The 15,575-nt window shown below is 45.1% G+C and overlaps 1 protein-coding gene across 5 annotated transcripts; it reads right to left on the bottom strand.

Moving 5' to 3' along the window:
• Nucleotides 1-8,051: 8,051 nt before the first annotated feature.
• On the bottom strand, nucleotides 8,052-15,390 carry LOC123825222 (sialic acid-binding Ig-like lectin 5). Of its 5 annotated transcripts, XM_045848583.1 has the most exons (10): nucleotides 15,296-15,390; nucleotides 14,016-14,111; nucleotides 13,559-13,939; nucleotides 13,058-13,336; nucleotides 12,753-12,800; nucleotides 12,279-12,533; nucleotides 11,905-12,192; nucleotides 11,584-11,683; nucleotides 10,506-10,596; nucleotides 8,052-9,959 (listed from the first exon to the last, which is right to left on the bottom strand). In XM_045848583.1, the coding sequence occupies exons 2-10, from the start codon at nucleotides 14,050-14,052 to the stop codon at nucleotides 9,774-9,776; spliced, it is 1,665 nt and encodes a 554-aa protein (XP_045704539.1). In that variant the 5' UTR covers nucleotides 14,053-14,111; nucleotides 15,296-15,390; the 3' UTR covers nucleotides 8,052-9,773. The 5 variants fall into 5 exon arrangements, 3 of the variants coding, with proteins under 3 accessions (XP_045704539.1, XP_045704547.1, XP_045704531.1); XM_045848591.1 differs by lacking the exon at nucleotides 15,296-15,390 and having other exon boundaries at nucleotides 10,515-10,596; nucleotides 14,016-14,220; XM_045848575.1 differs by lacking the exon at nucleotides 15,296-15,390 and having other exon boundaries at nucleotides 14,016-14,219.
• Between the last annotated feature and the right edge of the window lie 185 nt (nucleotides 15,391-15,575).

Below are 15,575 nucleotides of genomic sequence, written 5' to 3'. Positions count from 1 at the left end.
CCCTCCTGCTGAAACCACTGAACTTTCTGGAAGAGGATACTCTCAAATTTCCCTTTAGACCACCAAGTGCTGGTAGGAGAGGAAGGAATTTAGACCCAAGTCCAGTGGAGGGTAGAACCCAGGGGGAAGCTGAGCATTAAAGCACTTTGCTCTGAGGGTTTGGGGGACATGAGATGTACAAGTGATGGACTTCTAGGGTCTGGGACCCTGTGGGACAGTGACGATACACAGGTACCCTCAAGATGGGGCATGTGATGGGAGACCTCACCCCTTTTGTCTGGGACCCCAATTGCTGGTCCTCAGCACAGCTCCAAACTTGCCACCACAATCCTCAGGAAGCTTGATCCTCAGGGCCCCTCAATATTGTGGCCCCTTCTCAAAGCCCCACAAGGGCTCCAGGGAGGTGTGGAAATAACCTGCAATCCTGCTGCTCTTTTATGAGTGAAAGAAACTTGATGAACATTTTCCCGAAAATGACCATGAAGTAAAACAATTCAGTTTCCTTGTAACATGTCTTGTGATCAATGAAATTTCTTGAACTATACTGGAAAGTGAAATGTCAGTCTCCTGTGCCAGAGGAAGTACTGACTCTCTTTCCATTGGCTACATTACATAAATATTATATTATGATAATAATTAATAATGATTACTAACATAATATATATGTTTATTTCTATAAGACAGAATTATTCTCCCATAAAGAGGCGATCAAACAGGATCAGTTGAAAATGTGGGGGGTATCTGCCATGCAGATGGGTCCAACAGGAACACCATACACGAATGAAAATAGTCTGTAACTGTCTGAATTCTCTTATACTTTGGTTCTCAGCATCTTAGTTTACTTTTTTGAAATCTTTTATTTATTTATTTTTAGAGAGAGGAGAAGGGAGGGAGAAAGAGAGGGAGAGAAATATCAGTGTGTGGTTGCCTCTGATGTGCCCCCTACTGGGGACCTGACCCCCATCCCAGGCAAGTGCCCTGTCTGGGAATTGAACTGGCGACCCTTTGATGCACAGGCTGGTGCTCAATCCAAGACCCACACCAGCCAGGGAAATTTTATCTTTTCTTGCTTGATGTGATGTGTTTTCTCTTTTTGGAAAAACTCATAAGTGCCACATGTTCCTTTCATAATTTTTTTGAAGCTGTGATCTCATCATTAGTATAAATATCAGGTCCCACAAAACCTGAAGCTGCCCCTTCCTTGGGGAACATGTGAACCAGCTCTACCCCCCACCCACTTGGGAGTCTTCACATATTGCAAAGAAGACTGTCTTGTGCAAGCCAGGGAATAAAGGAGGTAGGATGTCCCTGGTTGTGCCCCCACATTTCCCATCTCTGAGTGGTCTGGCAAATCTCAAGGAATGAGTGTTGGCAAGAAAGTACAGAAAGGGGCACCCTTGCACTGTGCCTGGGAATGTAAGTTGGGGCAGCTGCTATGGAAATCACTATGTCAGTTGCCCAAAACTAAACATAGAGCTGCCATAAGATCCATCAATTCCACTTCTGGGTATTCATTTGGAGGATACGAAAATACTAACCTGAGAACATATATGCACCCCTGTATTCCTTGCAGCATTATTTATAATAGCCAAGATCCAAATGCAATCTAAGTGTCCACTGATAAATGAAAGGATGAAGAAAATGCACTATATACACAGTGGAAGGTGTTTGTGTCATACAATGGAAGGAAATCCTGCCATTTGTGACACATGGATGGACCATGAAGATTTTAGACAAAGTGAAGTAAATGAGGTAGAGAAAAGCTCATATCATTTCACTTAAATGTGAAATTTTTTTAAAAAATCAAGCTCACAGATAGAGACAAGAGACTGCTGGTGGCCAGAGGCAGAGGGTGGGGGGTGGGCCAAAGGGTTGAAGGTGGTCAAAAGTGCAAACTTGCAGTTATTAGATAATTAAATCATGAGGCTGTAATGTACAGCATGGTGACTATTGTTAATAACAGTGGGTATTAATACCTTTAATTATAGTAATATAGTTAATAACACCATGTTGTTTATTTAAGATTTCTAAGAGCCCAGGCTAGTGTGGCTCAGTGAATTGAGTACCAGCCTGCTAACCAAAAGGTTGTCAGTTCAGTTCCCAGTCAGGGCACATGCCTGGGTTGTGTGCTGAGAGGCAACCCAACAATGTTTCTCTCACACAGTGATGTTTCTCTACCTCTCTATCATCCCCCTTCCCCCTTCTAAAAATAAATAAATAAAATCTTTGTTAAAAAAGATTTGCTAGGAGAGCATATTATTAATAAAAAATTTTAAAGTTTTCATCAAAACAAAAAAGTGTGTATTTGACAAGACATATTGTGCTGAGCACCTCACAATAGACACATGTGTCAGATCATTATCATTAAGTACGACTTCAGACTGAAGTAATATCATATGTCAGTATATCTCTATAACACACACACACTAAAAAGCTGAGGCTAGGTACTTGGATTATATTACAAGGCCCATGTCTTCCAGACATAATTCCATTTCAGGTCCACGTGTGCTTCAACAAATCTGTGATCCTCACCTTCAATTTACTGATTAAATATCAAGAGATAAAACAATGATCATTAGCAATTTCAAATGCCTTCATGATAAAACTCACAGAACACGAGGAACAAAAGTGAATTTCCCTGACAGAGGTAAGGGTTGTCTGCAGCAAACATCACACCTAATGCAGTAGTATCGGGTCCTAGTCTATAAAACCTATAACAATCAGTAAAAGCTGTAACAGTTGAAAAGAAAACAAAGGTTTCCTTCTTCATATAAGATTGCATATATAGAAAAATCCACAAGTATATACAGATACATTTCAGAGATTAATAAGAGAGTTAGCAAGGGTACTAAAGACAAAATCAAATTTCAAAATGCAAATGCATTCCTCTATCACAGTAATAAACAAAAATGATGTTATGAAAGATGTCATGGTCAACACCATGAAAATCATGATACAAAAACAAGGATGGCTCTTCCCAAAAACCAGCAGCATACACAAGAGCTGAGTTCACCCAGGGTCCCAGGTGGAGAAGGTACAAGGATGCACAGGACTTTCTGCATCAGGACATGTGTGTTGGACTCAGGGTCAAATATTGCCACTAAAAGCTGAATGTCATACTCCCTCACCAGACCCTTGTGCCCAGACCCCAGGGTCCCCAGGATGTGGATGTCAGGTATCTGAGTCAGCAGGAGGGAGGGAACAGAGACACCACTCAGAAACATATGACATCAGGAGGGTCCTTCATGTTAACTTTGCCTTCTGTCTGAAGCTCTGACCTTCCTGACCCAACCACAGAGGGTGTTTCCTCTTGGTGACAAGATCTACTAAGCAGTCTTCTCCTGAAGGAGCCATGTCCTGCCCTCCCCATCCTGACACCTGTGTTTCTCAGGGAACCATAACAGGTGGAGGTTCCCAAGGAGGTTGGATTGGCCCAAGGTTGCTGGTCACCTCCTTCAGCTCTTGAGCTAGTCTGTTACAGCACAGGAGGATCATGGTATATGTTGGCCTCTTCCTTAAACCAGAAGGTGCAGATTTTTTTTATTCTACAGTAAACCCATAGATTTCAGGATGAGAGAAGATGAGAGCATGAGGATACACAGGCACTTTGTCCTCAGTGTCCCCAATCCTCACACCTGCAGCTTCTCTGATGCTTCTCTAAGTTGTTCCCCAATAAAGAAGAAGCACAGTGTCCCACAGTCCTCTTATCCCAACTGCAGGGGCAGCAGCACCATGTGGCCTTGGAGGGTCATGTCCAGCACCCCTGAGGTCACAGAGTCAGTCCCTGCTTTCTGGGAAGGAGTAGATTTCTATCTATCACTCTTTCTGGAGACTGGTATCCCAAACCTGCCCTGTGCAAGAAGCTTTCCTTCTTCAGTGACAAGAAGGGGAGGGAAGGCAGAGATCTTCTCATCTAGTTCTGGTGACAGCCTATCATGATGGCCCCTTTGTATCCCACTTGCCACTCATGTCACCTGTCCCAAATGGTCATCCCCATCGCCCTCAGAGAATGCACCAAGAGTGGTCTGTCTCTGCTCTCTCATATTTCTCAGAACATCTGTAGGAGCAGGAGAGTCTGGGGGACAGGCCCTACCTGAAACCCATCCTCTCCCTGTCTGGTCCTCAGACCAAATCTCGTCACACAAGAAGCACAAGAAGGGGTGGCTGAACTCACACTCAGATCAACGGGCCCCTCATGCTCAGAACTTAGAAGGACAGCCCTGTCTCCAGCCCCAGTGGTCAGGGTGCTGCTGGTGGGTTTCTTCTCAGTGTTTGTGGTTAAACAGCCACTGGACTCATCAGCAGCTGTGAGCTCAATCTCAGGGTTCCCAGGAACCTGCACTCTCACCCTGTAACTTCTTTACATATCCTTCAGACAGGAAAGAGCTTCCATCTTTATGAAAATATTGAATCTGGCTCTCCTTACCCAACCTCCATTTTCTCCTGACCTTGCCTGGCTTGCTTTGCCCTTCATGATAACATTCTCCCTGCTCTGCTCCACTGAGGTCACAGAAGTCTTTCCCAGTCTGAATATATTTCCTTCTTGTAGGATGAATTGAACCTTAGAAATTATTTCAGTGGCCTAGCAGCTCCAAATACAATATCTCAAACAGACTTCTGATTCTTCATTTCTTCATTGGACCTGAATTGTGACTGGATACTGCCAGGCACAGAAAAGACCCACAGATCATGTTTCCTATTGTGAAGAGCTCCATGACAGTACAAGGAAGGGGTTAAAGGAAAAAGAACATATCAACCCACTGTTATGAGGAAAAGAAGGAAGGGCAAGTGTCTGATGTAGGTGTTCTGGAGTCAGCCATGAGGGGCATAGAACCCAGTGGCCTCTGAGAAATGCACTGTTTCTCTGCAGCTAGGGCTCCTCTTCCCTAGGCTGTGAGGGTGTCCAGGGGGGGCTGAGGAGGAGTTTGGGTGCACCTTTGTCCTGTTGGACAGAATGCCATCAGCTTCATTCCCCAGCTTTACCTCCTCATGAGCCAGGTCAAGCCTGTGCCTCCAGGGGGCGCCCCGTCCTCTATGCAAGACCTGAGAGCTCCCAGTAGAAGGGTTGGCGCTGTCCCTGGTCCTGGAGCACTCCTGGGTTTCCCTCTGCCACAGACCCCAGTTCACAGTCACAAGGGCCTGAGCCTTAGGAAAGCAGGGCCCCTGGGCTGGAGGGGCTTCAGAAAGGTGGGGTCCTTCTAGAGAAGGAGGAGTCAGGAGAAGGAGTGGCAGTGGGCTGGGTTCATGTCTGTGCTCTTCCTCTCATCTCTCTGATTTGTCATCAAGCTGTTTCATGTTATTCTTCCTTCCAATTTTTCCACAAAAGGCGACTATTGGAACCTAAGACATGTCCTGCCTTGAAATATTTAACATGTATTGCTTGTGAAAAATATATTCAGAATTTAGGTTTTGTAAATGTTATATATTAATTATAGTTTACATTATATAAATATGTCTTATAAATATAATTATACATAAGTGATTATTATAATTAATAACAACCTATAGTACTTTATTATATTGTTTTTAATAGAATAATATTATGTGTATAAATATTACAAATACGTAATATGATATCTTAATAACTAGTTTGTAGTTACTCTAGGTGATCATATTTCAAGTCAAGAAAAAAACAGGAAGACTCCCCAGGAGACTCAGAATTTCTCTTTGTTTCCTTTCCTCTCCAGGCCCCTCATTGGTTGCCACCATATTGACACTTGGGGTCCTCTATTTTTCTGCCTTTCCCTGTAATCATAATACCTGCATACCTGTTCTTCAACAAGATAGTTGCTATAGAACTTCATATAAATGTAGTGATGTAGTGATGTGGTTTTTGTATGACTTAATTAAGACTCCTCCAGCTTTCTTTTTATTATGTTAATACAGTACATAATCTTGTCTTCTTTGAATTTTGACATTTCTATTCTTGTAATTTAGAAGCAGATATTATAAAGTGCATACTAAAAATCCAAGCTTACTCTGGTTTTAACTGAAGCTTTTTATACAATTGTATTCAACATAAGTTTCCTACATTGAAATTATTTTACATATGTGCCAACAATGCCACATTACTTTATCTTTTTAGTCTTCTCTCCCTTGGTTTACTAAGTTTTGAAGTATTCTATTTCCTTATACATTATTACTGTGTTTGTATAGTCATTACCATAAGGCTTACTGCATAAATAATTAACTTACCAAAGTTTTATTAAAGGAAAAGCTCCCTCACCTCCTAGATAATATGTAAATATGAGAAAATGTAAAGTCTATTTACCCACCAAACCACATTGGACTCAGCTGTTATTATTGTCAGGAATTTCAAAACTATGTCTTTATTCTACTGACAATGATTTTCTCCATATACTTGATCCAAAGGGTCTGCATTACTCCCTCATTTTTGAATCATCTCTACTGAGCATAGACTATAAAGTGATAGTTAAAGAGAGCATTTGCTTTCTTCTAATTTCCATGGTTGCTACTGATATTTCCATTTAAAAATGCTCCTCTTTTGAATGTAATCTGTTGTTTCTTTTCCTGTGGATGCTGTTCAGACATTCTCCTCATCTTTGATTTTCTTTCACTCACCCTTCTCCTGATACCTACTCAATGTGGGAATGGTCTCCTTTGAAACTCCCCACCTTGGGTAGGGCCTGAATCCTGACTATCATTTCCAGGCCTTGAAGACCACAGAACCAAAGCTACATGATCAGTGTGGGTAAATGCCATTGAAAACTTTGGTATATTGGCTTAGATATTCTGTCTTATTTTCTGGATTAAAGCATTCCCTCAAATACTAGCCCAATAAGTTCCAATTTTCATTTCCTTCTAATTATTCCATACTTTTACACTGAGGAAATTTATGTCTTCTATTTAGTTTTTTCCCAAAGAATTTTGTTATTTTCAGCACAAGTCCTGAGCAGAATGATTTAACCAGTTATTACCAAACCAAGAGTCACAGTTCAACTTCTGACCACATGGAAATTGGGGTTCATGTAGTGGAAGTGGTGAACCCAAGCCCTCCTAGTTCCACACTGGGATTGTCTCCTTTTTTCTTGGGGCCACTTTCCAAAGCAAGTCACCTGCATTCAGGTGCTTGTTTTGTGTTACTGGGGCAGTCACCTGGGCCCCCACAGACATTTCCTCCACTGCAGCCAATGTTGTGGCTCAACCAGCCCTTGTGGTTCTTGTTGTAAGACACACTTCAGCAGCAACCATAAGGGAACTTTGAAAAAACAGGTATATTACAGTCATCTCCTATTATCCACAGTTGTGCTTTCCATGGTTTCTGTTATCCATGTTCAAACATGGTCCAAAATTACTAAATGTAAGACCCCAAAAATAAACCATTCATGTTTTAAATTTTGTGATTTTCTGAGTGATATAATGAATCCTCTCCTGCCTCTGTCTGTCCTGCCCTGTCATGAACCATCCCTTTGTCTGACATCTCCATACTGTATACACTACTCCCTTGTGTGTCCCTTAGTAGCCAATTAGGTTATCAGATCTATTGTCCCACTACCAAGTGCCTGTGTCAAGTCACCCTTACAGTAGCCTCATGTTCTATCACAATGCCTGTGTCATTCACCTCCCTACACCTCATCACATAGGCATTGTGGCATCTTAAAACAGCACAGGATGTGGGGTGAGTAAAGTACAAGAAGATATTGTGAGAGAAGGAGAGACCGCAATCATATATCCTTCCTCACAGTATGTTGTTATAATTCTTCTATTATTAGTAGTTCTGTTCATCTTAATTGTGCCTAATTTATGAATTAAACTTTATCATAGGTGTAGACAGAAAAAATCAGGTGTAAATAAGATGTACTATCTGCAGTGTGAGGCATGAAACATCTTTCCCACAGATAAGGGGGACTAATGTACTTACAACCCAAAAGCTTATTGATAGGCACTAAACACTAAGGCACTGCTATTGAATTTAGGCTGATTTTGTTTTAGAGCTTTCTGTAAAAAATTAAATCAGATCAACTATATAGAGGAGGGAGAATGTGAGCTCTTTTTTTAGAGAAATGTAATTTTATTTCTCCAATCTGCAAATCAACAAACTTTAAAAAGAAACAAATTATTAGAATAATATGTAGAATCATACAGATATTTTCCACTCCTCTAAGTCAAAAGAAAAGAATACAAGGAAAGAAAGAAGACAAACTTTCTAATATCTTCTCAGTCTACAATCAATACGAAGAAGTGGCTTTTGGAGCCACAAAAAAGATGAAATCATAGCTGATTACACTTGTTCCTGAAGGAATCAGTCTGCTACCAGCTGTAACCAACAATTCACATGTCCATGTATAGCATCAGGGTCCCTGAACAAAGAGCCTTCTTTCATCCTGGCTCATCCAAGGACACAGACATGTCCAGCAGCAATATCATAACAAATGTCCCTCCTGTTTCAGGGTGACACATCCACTCACCATTAGACCAGAGAAGGACTCCTGGAAAGAAATGGGAAGTGTTCCCCACCAAAGAAGCTGAGACCCCAGCAAGATAGCATTTCTGTGTTTCTGTCTTGGACATGGTGAGCTGTTTCTTCAGCCCACCCTCCCAAGCAAGGCTGCCAAGAACTCAGCTTTGAAGGACAGGTGGGGTGTGTCTGATGAAAGCCAGGGGATGTGGCCTCCAGGAGGGGGATCTCAAATTGCTAAGCCTTTTGTAAGAACCACCACAGAAGTTTGAAGGAACAAAGCCAAAGGGAGAGAGGGTGGGTGAGGAGGTAAGTGCCAAGGGAAGAGGCCTGGGATGTTCCATCTAAGGCCAGGGATTCAGGAGGGGATTTTGGAGGAGAAAGGTGGGGTCACTTCTCTGGTGTGTCCAGTTTTACTGCAGAAGACAAACCCTGCCAGAAATTGGAGGGCCTTTCAGTGATGCTGTCACATCGTATGTGGACCTGGCAGCCTTACTGGAAACACTCCACGGTCACAGCAGAGCTCTATGGTGGTAACAACCCCTCCCCCAAATTCTGCTTCTGCTCTGTGACAAGGGCTTCATGCCTGCTGCCCGTCCCTGCCCAGGGTGTGCATTCGGCTAGCTGTGGCTGTACCAGCTGCATTGCAGCCCTTTCTTTGTCCCTGAAAAATCCATTTGGGTGATGAAATACCTAGTCCGCACCTGTTTACAGTTCACAGGTTGTTGGGAAGATCCCTTTGGGGCCATAACTGGAATGGGGAAGGGACTGGTGCTCAGGAGGTGCTGGGGAATGGACAGGAACCAGTGAGGCAAGATGACCCCACAGAAACTACAAGATACCACATTACAATGGAACACCAGCTGAGTCCAGTGTCCTTCCCTGAGGAGGCTTTGAAGAGTTCTGCATAAAAAATGACAGCAACAAGCTGCCACTCTGTTTTCTATTGCTGGTCACCTCTGGCTTCAAGAGAACTTGCCACCAGGACCTTTCTGTTCAAAAAAAAAAAGAGACAGGCAAGCCCTGGACTTCTGTTGGTTGTGATTTCTTTAATGCTCACAGCTGCCTTTGAGTAGCATGTTATGGTCTCTGCTGTACAGAAGGGAAATTTGTGAGGGGGGAAGGAAGTGAATTGCTTGAAGACAATGCCTTAGGAAATACTGAAGCCTGCACTTGAGCCTAAGTCTCTCCAATCCCGTCACCTTTCTTCTTTCTGCTCTACCTGTGGATGCTCTTACAGTGATTCATGTTAATGTTGCACAAGGTCTCCTCAGGTTTCATCAATTAGTCCCTGACTTCTTTCCCTCAGAGAGGCTGTGATGCTTCTGGCCAGGACTAAGCTCTGAGCAAATCCTCATTGGCTGGTCTTCTTGATCTCTGAGTACATGCAGGTGCTGGTGGTCTCCTTGTCCTGAGCCTCACACAGCTTCCTCCCATGAAAGGTGAGGTTGACATACTCGGTGTCCTGCTCCTCTCCTGATGGAGAAGCGTCTTCCATGGGTGACAGTTGGTGTGGGGGCCTGTCTGGCTGTGGATTTTGCTGGGAGCCATGAGTGAAGGGGAGAGAAAAGAGCCAGAGAAGAATCAGTCAGACATGGTCTCAAGGGGAAGTTGAGCTAATGGAAAGTTTTTTACTTGCACAGTCCACATGAACTCAACTATTTGTCATTCATTTAAAATTTTGTAATACTTCAGTTGATTAGACCATATCAAGGACTTACTAATCATATTGCATTCTCACAGAAACCAACTGTAAATGATTGTTTTACTCTTTCCATTTATAGATGGGGAAACTGAGATACAGAGAGATTAAGTAACATGCCCAGATGGGTAGAAAGTGATAGGTTTGGAGAGACAGTTCTGCCAGGCTGTACCAGGCAGAGAGGTGAGGTGGGCTCAGTGGACAGCTGAGCTAGGACAAGAAGCTGACCCTGCACTCTGGGTAATGAAGGGGAAGTCAACGCCCAGCTGTCTGTCTAGCTGACCACAGAGGAGCGGGTTTGGGGAAATGCTGAGCAGCTCAGTCCACACTCATTGAAGGGACATGCCTAGCCCCTCCCCCTGCACTGCATGAGAAGATACTCACATCACTCACCCAGGTGACCATACCCCTGACAGGGTCTTCATCATTTGTGACCTTTTGTCCTCTGGCTGTTTGCTTCCTGTGGGCTTTCACTCTAAGGGAAGAAGTCAGCAGTCAGAATGGCTCAGGCACAGGGTGGCAGGCTGCTCCCACTCCCTGTAAGACAACTGAGGCATTGAGACTCCAGATGCAGACTTTAAGACCCTTCTGACATGCAAGTGAGTGCTCAGTCCCCTGGATGACAAGGTGTTTGGCCAAGACTAAACTTGCATCACAATAGGCCCCTACACAGGGAGAAATTTCTATACAAGCCATCATACCAGTGTTATTCCTGAGAACCCCAGAAGTAGAAACAACCCAAGTATCTATCAATGAATGAATAGAAAATAAAAAGTGCACAGTTCATACCATGGGCTATTATTTGAAACTAGGAGGAATAGAAAAAAATGACATATGAATCTTGAAAATATCATGCTATGTGAAAAAAGAGTCAGAAAAGATCATGTGTTGTAGGATTCCATTTATATGAAATGTCCAGAATGGGCAGATCTAGAGACACAGGAAATAGATTAGTGTCTGCCTGGGGCTTGGGTGAGGATGGTGGCAAAATTACAAATAGAGGAATTTTTTTTTCATTTTGTGCTAATAAAAAAGATTTAAAATTGACTATGGTGATGGCTGCACAACTCTGTGACTGAACTAAAAGCCATTCAGTTGTACACTTTAAACATAAAAGAATTTGCCTTTTATGGCAAAAGTGGATTGAGTGCTGGCCTGTGAACCATGGGATTCCCAATCAGAGCACTTGCGTGAATTCCTGGTGAGGTCCCAGTAGGGGGCGCACAAGAGGCAACAACACATTAATGTCTTTCTCCCTCTCTCACTCCCTTCCCCTCTGTCTAAAAATAATTAATAATTAAATAGATTCATTAAGAATTTTATCTAAATAAAGTTGCTCCCCCATACAACCCACAAAAGACCCTTCTGTTTGGTACTTAACTGCACCTTTCTGAGACCCTGGGCCCTCTCTGGGGACTCCCCATGACACAGCTCCCTGTACCTCTCCAGGACACAGGCTTACATGCAAAACAGGATGAGACACAAGCATAGAGACAGGAGCACCATGGCACCAGCACCAGCGAGAGCCGCGGGAAGCACTCTGCACTCACGTACTGCCTGATCTGCAGAGAACAGGGGAGTGAGCCCACCTTCTCACAGTACTCAGTGTCTTGTTTTCTTCCCACGTCTTTGCAGAACCAGCTGTGGGCTCTGTTTGAACAGGAGATGGAAGGTCCTGTCCTAGCATATAATGCTCTGGCCAGCCACAGCCTATTTCCCAGCTCCATCCTTTCTTTGATCCCTCCCTTTCTCCCTCAGCATCCACCCCCAGCAGACCTCTGACCTGGCAGCAGCAGCAGGACACTGGCGCTCTGGGCCCCGTGGACATTCTCTGCCTCACAACTGAGTTTGCGGCCTGCGCTGAGCCCCGCGAAGAGGCTCAGGGAGCTGTTGGCCCAGGGCCCAGCGAAGCTGGAGGTGACTGTGTAGGAGGTGTTGCTGAGGTTCCCCTCCAGCAGCCCCTCCCCCAGCCGCCAGCGCAACGATGGCGCGGGCTGAGCTCGAGAAGAGCAGCTGCAGTTCAGACTCTGGTCCTCCCAGGAGCAGGAGGGTCCCAGCAGCTGTGGGGGGTCTGTGGGGAGTGAGGGAAAGGGTCAGTGGTTTCTCTGCTCTTCCCAGGACCCCGGGCGGCCTGCCCCCAGGTTGACCCACACTCACAGACCACAGAGAGGTTGAGAGAGATACTTCTGGAGCCCAGCGGGTGCTGAGCTTGGCAGATAAACTGTCCTTCCTCTCCAGTCCCGACTCTAGGCAGCTCCAGGATAGCGGTGCTGGAGATGGGGGTGGCGTTCTGGGCTAGGGACTCCTGGAACCAGCTCAGCTGTGCAGGGGGGTTGCTGTCAGCCACACAGAGCAGCCTCAGAGCCTCCCCCTCCAGAATGGGAAAGGTTGTGGGTTGCAGAATTTTGCGGACTGGTGAAAAGAAATGCAGAGAGAGAGAAAGAAAAACAGAGAGAGAGACTGAAGGAGAACTCAAGAGGCAGTTCCCACCCACAGGAGGGGAGGGGGTGAGGGTGGTGATTTTCCTCCTTGCCTCCCCCATATCTGATCCCATTCACATTCTGATTTCCCCTCAGCTCCATGGCATCCCCAGGGCAGGTCCCAGCCCCAGAGAAGGAGGTTCTTTCCTACCTGTAAGGTTTCTGTAGGACACACTTATGATGAGGTTCAGTGGGGCATCTGGGACAGAAAGACATGGCCTGGCTTCAGAGAGGAGTGGATAGAAGTCACCCCAAGCCAAGGACTAACAGTGGGAACCATGATGGTAGCATAGCTGTGTTCTGGCCCACTCCCCTTCTACACTCTGCTGCATAAATGAGTTCCTTCACATTAGCTCAGCCTACTGTACACACACACAAAATATACACAAAGACACAAACAATCAGGTTCACCAGTCCCACTGCCCCCAGGACACCAGCTGTCCTTCCAACACTCACAGGACACATTGAGTCGAATGGTTTCCTGTGTGGTCACCCCAGATCCTGCAAGTGTCACCAGACAGGTGACTGTGGTGCGGTGGTCCCAGGGCTTTGGGGTGAAGGTGAGCACCGAGGAGTGAAGGGTCTTGGGATTCAGAGAGCCAAGAGCTCTCCCCACCCATGAAAAGGTGAGAGGTCTTCCCCCTTCACAGAACCCTGGCAGGCTGCAGGTGAGCTGTGTGGGGCGGCCAGACTCCAGAGGCCCCTGAATGTGGATGTCAGGTTTCTGTGTCAGGTCTGAGGAGGAGAAAGGGCGGTGCCTGGGACATGGGGATGCAATGGGGACCCAGAATGTGACTGGGCCTGGGACCCATGCCACAGGGCCTGAGGTCACCCCAGGTCCTGTGTCTCTTCTAACACCCTGGGCCCAAGGCTGGGATTAAGTAATGCCCCAGGGTCCTGTTGCTCTTCTAAGCTGGGTCCCATGTCTCAGCATCCTCTCCTGGGCCCCTGCCATACCTGTCACCTGCAAAGTCAGCTTCTTCTGCTCTTGGTAATAATTAAGGTGATAATACACTTGTAAAAGGTAGATTCCTGCATCACTCTTCCTGGCACCTCTGATGCTCAGGGAACAGTTCTTGGCCCTGGGATCCATGAGGAAGAATCGGCCCTGGGCTTCGCCATTCACTGGTGTATTTCGGGCATTCGTGGCCACAAGTTCACGGTTTTGTGAGTAGTGCCCACTGTGGTACCAGTAGATGTAGATATTGACAGAGGGATACAAAGAAGTCCAGGCAGAGGGGAAGGAGCAGGGCACGTTGGTGCATCCACCCTCCTGCACGCTCGCAGATTCCTGCATTTGGATACCATAGCCTGGCTGCTGCTGCTGCTGCAGTGACCCTTGGGGGACACAGACACTCAGCATTGACCCCTAGGCCTCCCCCACCTGCCCATCCCCCTTCCCAGGCCCTCTCACCTCCCCACAGCAGTGGCAGCAGCAGTAGGGGCATCATGTTTGCTTCCCATTGGCAGAGTGGGTCCAGTTCCTTGTGTCAGGGAGGGAAATGCCCAGCTATGGGGTGGGGCCAATGATATCCCAAAAGGAAGCTATGGGTGCCAGAGCTGTGACCAGGCCTAGATGAGGAACTTGGGCTCCACAGGCTATGGGGAGTGCTGTGAGGGCTAAGAAATCATCCTGTCTCATCTCCTCCAGCCTGACCCTGAAGGTAGATCTACCATGGTCCCCAGATGTTGAGCAGCTTTTCCAGATGTGAATCTGAATGTGTTCACCTTGCAGTTGATGTTGAAGTTAACAGGGAGGTCTCCTAGGGGTCATTCCAGTGAGAGTTACTACTGACTCTTTTGGCTGGAGGGTGGGCCTCCTGAGTTCCACCCTCCAGCCAAAATCACTGAACATTCTGGGAAAGGAGGATTTTAAATTTTCTTTAGACAACCCAAGTGGTGGTAGGCGAGAAAGGAAATTAGACCCAATTCCAGTGGAGGGTGGAACCCAGGGAAAAGTTGGGCATTAAAGTGCTTTGCTCTGAGAGACTTTGGGAACTTGAGATGCACAAGTGATGGTCTTCCATGGTCAAAGGGTGTGTAGAACAGCGAAAGCACACAGATGCCCTCAAAGTGGGACATGGGCAGGGAGATCTCACACCATTCAAAGGAACCTCAGACCCTGGTCCTCAGAACAGCAGCAAAGTTTCAGCTTTAAAGTTCAGGAAGCTCCATCCCCAGTGTCCCCTCATGAGCTTAGTCCATTTTCAAAGCCCCAGCAAGGGCTCCAGGGATGTGTGGAAATAATCTGCAATCCTACTGCTTTTTATGAAAGAAAGAAACTTGATAAACATTTTCTCAAACATGACAATGATGTGAAACAGGTCAGAGATTCCCTGTAACAAGTTGTGTGATTGAACATGTCTTAAACTACTGTATTTTTCCATGTATAAGGCATACTTTTTCCCCCAAATTTTTTGAGAGAAAAATAAGCATGTGCATTATACATGGGTAACATTAATTCAGTTTCTATATAAATGTTTCTAATTTTTTAATTATGCTTTTGCATTAATAGTGTAACTCTAGAAAGCAATAATGATATCTGTATACAAAATAATACCCTGGAATATGATAATTGGTTTAGTTTCTGTATATAAATAAATAAATAATTGGACTTAGCTGGTGTGGCTAGTGGGCTGAGTGCTGGGTTGTGAACAGAGGGATCACAAGTCGATTCCATGTTGGTGCACACACCTGGAATGTGAGCCAGTTCCCTGCTTGGGTATGTGCTAGAGGCAGCCACACATTAATGTTTCTTTCCCTTCTGTGTCTTTCTCTCTTCCCCTTCTCTGAAATGGATTAAATAAAATATTTTTTAAAGTTGAATAAAAAAAATTAAAATAAGTGATTTTTCCCCCTGAAACTTTGGGCTAAAAATGTGGGCACACATTATACACAGGAGTGCTTTAGACATGGCAAAATACAGTTCACAGGAAAATATTTATACTAATGTTGAATATAAACCTGGGTCTGC

Source organism: Phyllostomus hastatus, unplaced genomic scaffold (assembly GCF_019186645.2).
Source record: "Phyllostomus hastatus isolate PE091 unplaced genomic scaffold, TTU_PhHast_1.1 phas_contig_1309, whole genome shotgun sequence".
NCBI lineage: Eukaryota > Metazoa > Chordata > Mammalia > Chiroptera > Phyllostomidae > Phyllostomus > Phyllostomus hastatus.
This window is presented reverse-complemented; position numbering and strand designations above follow the sequence as displayed.

Bases quoted from the DNA above. Each gene is read 5' to 3' on its own strand.
- LOC123825222 (XM_045848583.1), bottom strand. From the start codon at position 14,052: ATGATGCCCCTACTGCTGCTGCCACTGCTGTGGGGAG. The intron at 12,801-13,057 runs GTGAGTGTTGGA...TTTCTGTCCCAG, and splicing joins CATTCGACTCAATGTGTCCT to ATGCCCCACTGAACCTCATC. The intron at 11,684-11,904 runs GTCAGAGGTCTG...TGTTCTCTGCAG, and splicing joins TGTCCTGCTGCTGCTGCCAG to ATCAGGCAGTACGTGAGTGC.